The 8,596-nt window shown below is 36.8% G+C and overlaps 1 protein-coding gene across 1 annotated transcript in view; it reads right to left on the bottom strand.

Annotated features, from left to right (window-relative positions):
- Positions 1–542: 542 nt before the first annotated feature.
- LOC120419134 (calmodulin) overlaps positions 543–8,596 on the bottom strand; it is a 79,172-nt gene continuing 71,118 nt past the window's right edge. The window contains exon 4 of the mRNA XM_039581722.2: positions 543–4,022. Coding sequence (XP_039437656.1) covers positions 3,994–4,022 — 29 coding nt within the window. The 3' untranslated portion in view covers positions 543–3,993. The remainder of the gene's footprint in view (positions 4,023–8,596) is intronic.

The raw sequence follows: 8,596 nt of genomic DNA, 5'->3' as shown, positions 1-8,596 counted from the left end.
TTTTTTATTTGTAAGGACACTGAAAAAGTTCGGTTGGTTTTCTTTTTACCTTTTTTTGTTTTGTTTTGTTGGGACAACCGAAAACAACAAAATTAGAAGTTTTACAGTTAGAAAGCGCACAATTTTCATTTCTGTTGTTTTCTTTTACCTTTTTGCTTCACGCCGATGTTACAAATTTTCTTCAATTTTTAAGTTTTTTGTTTTAGCTAGATGTTTTGTTTCTTTTTTCTTGTTTCTATTCCTCTTTATACGAAGGATTTTCTTTGTTGTTGTTGTTTTTTTGTTTCCACTAGATGATTAACCTCGTTTCTTAAATGTATCTGATTTTTTTTTCAAAGTTTCTTTAAAGGTAGTAACAGTTTGTTTAAACGCGTTTTTGATCTGTGTATAGGTTAAAGAGAGAGAGTTTGGAATTTGAAGAAAGTGGTGTGATTTGCTGATAAAACAATAAAACAGCCCAAAAAAATTAAACCATTTTCCTGTCTGTGGCATCCAACAACGATTTTTGTTTGTTTTTCTGTGTGTGTGAGTGTACTTTTTAGTTAAGTGCTAACCCTACTCTTTCGTCCATCACTAAGTTTCGTTCAACAATGGCGGTGTATGGCCTACTACGTTGCGCTTGCCTCGTCGGCACCGAGCAAAAAAAAACCTAACAAAAATAGACCAAATCGGTTACGATTTGTTGTTGGTGGGAAGAAATTTGTTCTGTTTTCCTCTTTTTTGCTGGATATAGAGTTTGCTGTTTTGTTCCGCGAGAGGGTGCTGGTTCAGCCTGGCATAAAAAATGCGTTTGTGGTAACCCTGGCGAAGTTCAACCACGCTCGGGGCGGGCGGAAACGTCAAAAATTCGTTGCTTGCATTTGTGAGAGAGTCACGCACACTAGAGTAGGTGGGATTACACGGAAGAGAGGGAGAGATAATAGAGTTGCGGATTTTGTTGTTCAGCACCCTCAGAATTTGCCGGTTTCTGATTTCTATTTCTCAAAAAGTGCATTTTTTACCAAATTGTGTGTGCTGCTTGTCTGTGCTCGCGCACACCGGAAAATCAGTAGGCCGTGCCCACCGCGTGTCAAACCGCGACCACGCGCGCTGCCGCCTGCTAGGATTTTTTTACAACTTCGATTTGCAGAAAGAAAAAGAAATTTCTAAACAGACGATTTTTTGTTTGTTTTGCTTTCAATGCTTTGCTTTTGTTCGCTTCTTTTAAGTTTATACCATTTTCTTGTTTGTTTTGTTTTTCTCGCTAATTCATAAATGTTTGTTGTTATATCTTTTTTGTATTTTTTGCTTCATATTTAGGTTTGTTTTTTCTTACGTTTTTTTTCTCTTCATAATATGCTTTTTCACTTTTACAAAAAGATTCTTCAATAGAAAATTTACACGCCACTTTTCACCATTTACTTTTGTTTGTTTTGTTTTTTTGTTGCTGTTTTGTTTCCTCGCTAACGTTAATTGTGTAGGTAAAAAGTTTAAAGTTTCGTGAAAATAAACAAAACGTCAAGAAGAAGACATTTCAGGATAAATTTGTGTTGGTGTGTTGTTGCGTATCATCGACAAGTGAAGAGTACGATTTTGCATATGTGTTGGTGTTTGAAAACTATAAAAAATAGAAAAAAATATTACCTACCATAGACAAACAGACGTGAAACTTGCTCCGATTGCATCTGTCACTGGTTTCGAAAACTCGCCACCAGATGGCGACGACGCCAGTTGAGAGATGCCTTTTGCAGAAGAAAACAATAGCGCGGAAAATGACACTTAATAGGTGAATTTTCTGGTATACGTTACAATTTGCTGTAGTTTGCTCTCTCATCTAGGTACACTTAATGTTTAAATGTTTCTGTTATTTTCTTTTTTCACCGTTAGAAGTAAATGCTGCAAAAAAAGTTAATTTGTTGTTGCTTTCTTGTTCACTTTCGTTATTTTCTGTGTTTTTTTTCTGGATCTGAAATTTTCAAATTCTATTTGTATATACTTCTTCCCTTCAACTCCCTTCTTTTTACCTTTCTTCGATTCTTCATTCGATTGCATCACTTTCTTTTCGCTTTCCCCCAAACCCCTTCCTCACATCCTCATCTTTTCGTTCCATCTGTTTTCCCCCAACCCACCAATTCTCACTTGAAAAAAAAATCCCTTCTCCGTACCGTCTAAGCTCCTCCCCCTTCCCAACTTGGTGCAGAAAGCCACGCCCCCTTGCGCGCGCGCAGCGCTAGCTCCTCCTCCTTACCTCTTCCTCCCATTGTTCTCCGCGCACTGAAAAATAAATGTCACTGTCTTTTTTATGAAAAACGAAGAAGAAGAAGAGGAAAAACGAAACGAACAAAAAAAAAAATCAATCAAAAGGAAAACAAACCGATCGCCGAACGAGAAAAAACACACAAGCCAAAGGCCCCGCCCCTTCGCTTCGAGAAACAATAGAGACACACGCGAACACACGAGCAGCAAAAACACACACATACTTAGAAAAATTGATTTGAAAACAAATGAAGAAACAAACTCAAGAGAAAGAAGAAAACACGATTGTTGTTGTTTTTTTTTTGTTTGGTTTTTCTTAGATCGAACGACTATAAATTACGACTTTAATAAATAGTAATTCACCATTGTTTTTGTTGTTGTTGTTTGTTTGCTTTAAGTATAACCATTACAATTATGTGTGTGTGTTTTGCTTTCTTGTTATTTTTTCTTCTTTTGTTTCTCTACTAGAGTTTGCTGTTTGTTTGTTTGAAAACTACGCATGCCAAGCTTGATATTTTGTTTGTTTTTTTTTTCTAATTTTTTCTTAGTTTGTTTCATCATTCGAACAAAGTAACGGAAATTGTATGGATTTTTGTTTTCTTTGTTTGCTTTTACTGCTTAAAAAGTGGGAAATGTATCATCATATCGTTTGCCTTCTCCTTTTGTTTCTCAAAATCTAGATCCTCTTTACCTTTTCGCGCAAATTTGCGCTTCTCTCTCTCTTTTCTCTGTCGTTCCAAATGGGACACACACAAAAATGGATTTTTTTTTCTTTTTTAAAGTTCAAATACGGTTAGATAGTTTCAAAAAACGCTGAATCATCGTGTTTGTGTGAGGAAAGTAGTAGTAGTTGTAGTAGTAGTTGGTAGTACAAGTTTGGTGGTCTTGGATGTTGCTGCTCCGGTTCTGTGTCTGCTTGTCTATGGCTTTCGATTGTGTCGCTGCGTTCCGTTGTCCTTTTTGTTTGTATTTGTGTTACAAGTAATCGTAGCGGGTGTGAATGTTTCGTGTGTATTTTTTGTAGTTTCTGTTCGGGGATCGACCATAAACAACGAATAGAAACGAAAGAAAAAAGAATTAAACACGACGTGTGTCAAAACAAAAACGAAAACAAAGACATCTCCAACAAAGAAAGGAAGATGTTAAAAGAGAAGAAGAAGACGAAGAAGAAGGAGCTGCGAGCGCGCGCGCGCTCGGCAAATGCAATGTCGTCGTCGTGGAAAAACAGCCTTCGGCTTTCTGCACTCTCTCGCTCTCTTTCCGTCTCTCGCTCTCGCTAGTGTCCGTCCGTCTGTCTTTCTCTTTTCGCGAGCGTACAAGCGCGCGCGAGCGCCAAGAGCCTAAAACGCGCTTTTTGTTTTCTCTCTGTCTCGCTTTGCCTTGCCCTCTCTTCGTTCTTTTAAATTTATATTTATATTTTATTTTTACAAAAATTTACACAAATAGATTAAGGATAGTGATTAACTTTAATTAATGTATTTTTTCTCTTCTTTCCTTCTTTTATTTATCTTATTTAAAATTGTGTTGTTACAATTAATTTAAGTTATTTTTTCCTTACTGTTTTTTGCATTATTTTTTGTCCTTTTTTTCTCTCTTGTTTTTAATTAATTTAATGTTAATTTTTACTGTTTTTCTCTTTTTACTGTTTTTTTTTCTTCTTTAAATCCATAGCAATAGCGTTGCGCAGCTGGTGTTGCGCGTGGCTACAGTCTTCTTTATAAACAAATAATGAAAAGGCGCAATTTTTCGACCTGTAGCTCACTTCGATGTCATCATTGTTACGAATTCTGGAAAGAAAAAGAGAAAGAAAAACATAAGTTAGTAACGATAGTTTCAGAAATTTTTATAAAATTGAGAGGAAAATAAATTTTTAACGCGACTAGACAACCTTTTTTAAATTTGAATTGTTCATGTTTTGGGGACCATTAAAGTTATGACTTACGATTTTATAGACCGAAAAATTTGAAAATTCTTGCTTAGACAATTTTAAATCCTGATATTAAATGATTGAAACATTAGACATAAAAAAATTCTAAATATGAAAATTCAAAATTTAACAATTATAAATTTTTTTAGAAAAGATCTGCTATTTTACAATAAAAAAGCAAAATATTAAAAAATATATAAAATAGTTAAAAAATTATGTTTGTATACATTAATTTTTAAACTTTTTAAAGAAATCGAAAATTATACAGTTTGTAAATCAAAACATTCAAAAACTAAAATCTAAAGCAGGGATTAAACTATGGCAAAAAACAAATTCGCAATTTTTGACAGTTTGCCTGCATTTCTAGAGTTTTTTTTCAAAAGGTCCTATGCTATTGTCTTCCATATTTTTATAGGATCTATTAAAAAAAAAACTCTAGATTTGTTTGAAGAAACGTCAGCATACATTTTGCTTTGTTTGCGAGATTGCCGCAAACAAGTTTGCGTGTTTGTCATGGTCTTATATCTCCTTCAATACAGTCCCGGCATGATTATCCGAAGGCCTTGATAAAAAAAACTTCGGAATAATCGAATCATGATTTATTTTTCGTTGTCTTATTTTTGATTGTTGAGCTTAAGCATGGCCCTAAAATTCTTCAAAGTAATTTAGAATTTTTTGATCCAAGATGGCGGCCAAAATGGCGGTGGCGAATCTTGAAAAAATACGTTAGGTAATTTTATTGGCAATAATCTATTAAAATTTTACTAATATTGGGTCGCAGTACTTGAACTTGAAGTTAAAAGCAAGAAAATAAAAAAAATACGAAAAATTTGGTTGTTCATTATTTGATTATCCGAAGTCCCATTCAAACCTTTGGATAATCGAGTCCGGACCAATTTTTCACTTAAAACTTACATAAAAACGACCTGCAAAAATATTTTTTCAAACTTTTATCAAAGTTATGTTCACTGGTCATCTGAGAACCGATTCCATCAAAGAAACCATGAAAAAATTAACAATTGTAATTTTGACGTTCAAAAATGTGAAAATTGAGCCGAAAAGGTTGGGCAGGCCTGCTTTTAAATTTCAAATTTTAAAAACTGAAAAAAAAATCACCAGAATTGTTTGATTACACCGGAAGTTTTGCCCTTCTTCAAAGCAGAACCCATCCTAATCCTCCCTTTCACGTTGCAACATATTTTCTCGATGGCACCACATGTGTGTGGTGCCATCTGGCCACACTGCTGACCAGTTGCAGCGCGCAAAACAAGCCGGTCGGTCCCCATTACGGCATTCCATTGGTTTTTATTGCATTGAAAAGTTGGTCATTCGGGAGCGCAACCCCCCATCACCCCTACTCCTCTCCCTCGTGTGTTGAGTGGCCATATGTTGGCCAACGCCGATGAGGAAGTGCTTCGATATTTCATTTCTCCAGCCGCGGTTCCCGGTAATTGGATTAGAGGCTCTCTTGGTCCCATTGGTATAGTCCTACTGGATCTGGTGTGGGGGAACTAATAGCAATAGTGGGTGACCTTGCAATAAGGATTAGATCAGGGATATGGGAAAACTGTTATTGCGAAATCACGAAAATTACAACAGGTGCCCCGGTTCACGTGAACCATTTGGTTCGACCATTAGCAAAGTATCGATTAAGTATTTATTAACATGTAGTAATGTAATTTGGAAGACATTAGTATTAAATTAAACTATTGAATCAGTAAGGGATCACAGACAAACAGCCTAAATCTTTAAGAATTACACGTTGTCTTCACTCGCACCAACGCCATCTATTGGCGAGCACTCGCAACTATTGAAAAGTTTTTTAGAGAGATTCAAATGACAACAGCATTCTAAACAATCGATATCTTCATCTTCAAAGTGTTCCGCGACATGGTCCTCGCCGATCAACTGCAGTAGTTAATTAGTCAACAAACTTAAAAATACACACTGCCCGCACACACCCCCCGGTTCCGAATCTTGTTGTTTTGGCACCGCCAAACACTCCGAGTCTGTAGTCTCGTCGTAATAAGACACACGTGATTTCGTTTGATTTTACTTTCCGCGTGCAAAGCTCATCATCGCGCGCCCCGATCGTTTAGCGTCTCCCGCCGCGATGACGCATTTCGCGATTCTCGCGATGGAGGGAGGTTCCACGAGTTACGTTACGCTGTCAGAATTTTATCGATTTTCTTTGTTAAATTTTCTAAAACTTGTCTTTTTTGGCATTCATTATATAGACATTTTTTATTTGGCTCAAAATGCACGAAATTAATTGTTTAAAAAAGCTCGTTACAAATTTTATGGACGTCCCCCGCCGTAGCCTTTTCTCAGTGTCGATCGATACATTTATTTCCACCAGTGCTAACTAGTACTTTTTCTACCCGCTCGAGATTTATTAATTGCACAAATAAATAGTCGCAAACGGGTGTGCGAAATCGCTTGTTGCACAAGCAAATCTGATGTTCTTTTATAGACCTAACTAGACGGGGAAAGAGAGGGGGGTGTGTGTGCGAAAGAAACATAAATAAACTTGCAATTTCCGCCACCGCTCTCACACAGTATCTTCTCTAATCAATATTTATTTTTTCGCTTGTCTCTATCTCGCGGGAAGAGATTTAACTCTTGATGATGAGAGTTGCTCACCCACGCGATTTATCCCGATTGTTTTGCGCGCGCACTGGTTGCACCTTTTCGAAGGTAACGTGCTGCATGTGAGATTAATTGTAAAAATAATCATCACGTGCAAGGGGCAGCATCTGATCAGTGTATCACACACGGCTGATGATTGGATTTGCACCGACCAGCTGCAAATCTCTTGACGTAGGTGGTACTTTCTGTGTCAATACCGGCTTCTATTGCGTTGGACGTGTGACGATTGGTTGGCTGGTCATGTGGATCTTTTTTTTCCAGGAAAATGAGCTTGTTAGAGGAGTGTTTTAGCTTAAAATCTCTCCGGAATCGGTGCTGCCATCTATTGGCGAGCACATGGAACTCTTGGAAAATTCGCAATTTGCAACATAAAACACAACGGTACATCTCTCTGTCTGTGGCTTCTATCATCCCCGGTTGGTTCAATCCATTTCTGAAAACTTCCCCCTCCGTCCACTTTCCCCCCAGTAATTGGGCGCAGAATTTTAAATGGAATCCTTTTCCTTTGTGTCGAAAGCTTTCCTCCGGAACCACCCACGAGGGAGCCGGAAACAATCGAGTCGACCCTTTCTCCCAGAGTTTTTGCAACATGGAGTGGGCGTGGACCAACACAAACAAGTTCATAAATTTAAAGCTTTATGGTGCGCTCTCGAACTTTTCAACACTTTTGCAACTCTGCAGGAACATTTCTTTGTGTGTTTTATACGTGGATCGCTCATAAAGGGCGATAAAGTTGCGTGTCCGAGGGCACTCTCGTCAAAGGGCCACACCCTATGATAGCATGTGCGATTGTGCCACTATAATCCGGAACCATCGCCACCACCACGGGATGGCTTTAGTGGGTTATCGGATTCGATTTATCTAGAATAAGTGCACGGACGGCGGTGGTGACGCCAAGTGCTTCCGGCCAGTGTGGAGTTGTCTAGATGTAATTACCGGTGCTGTCAGGGGGATTAACGCCGGTTCGAGTAGAAAATTATAGATTAGTGGCGATTGTTGAACTACATTATTGCTGTTTGAAGATGACAGATATAATATTTTGAAATTCGATTTAAAAATAATAAATAAAAAACATAATCAAAAACGCTTTGTTACGAAATCGATGCCTCTGAATCCCAACATAGTACAAGAGAGCACAGAGGCATCAAAATGTCTTCTGCTTTTTTGAAAGATATTCCTAGAAAAATACTTGACAAAATGGTTTTACAAAGTTAATAGTTTTCAAGTTTAATATATTTTATGGCTGGATGTTTCAGGTATCATCGACTACCTCTGATTTGTAGATGTTGAGAAAATGTTCTATAATTTTAGTTTTCAAATTTGGGAAATGAATCTATTTTTTTTTATTTCTTGTAAATGTTAGAATTAAAATTATAGGTTTTTAGAATTCAGAATTTTAAACTTCTGAATTTTAGAACATAAAATATTTAGAATTATTATGTTGACTTTGGCATTCCTGTTTTTTATTTATAATTTAAAAACTTCAGAATTCGCGGAGCACATCAATCAGTGCTTTCGTACTCAGATTTTTGTTACAGAAATTTTAGTATTCTCAAAACTACGGAAACTATCGATATGATTTTTAATTCATCCCCTAAAGTACAGTGTACAAAATATTTTACAACAAAGTTTGACTATTTTTACAATCAGATTGTTGCAGGATTGGGTTTGTAAAAAAGCTAATAGACTACAACAAACAAAAAAACAAACAAACAAACTTTTTGACAGTTTGGCTTGCTCTGTTTGTTCCCTGTATTTGTGAAGTGCGAGTTTCTTTGGTAGTTT

Source organism: Culex pipiens, chromosome 2 (genome assembly GCF_016801865.2).
Source record: "Culex pipiens pallens isolate TS chromosome 2, TS_CPP_V2, whole genome shotgun sequence".
Lineage (NCBI taxonomy): Eukaryota > Metazoa > Arthropoda > Insecta > Diptera > Culicidae > Culex > Culex pipiens.
Note: the sequence above shows the minus strand (reverse complement) of the source record. Positions and strands in the feature narration are given on the sequence as shown.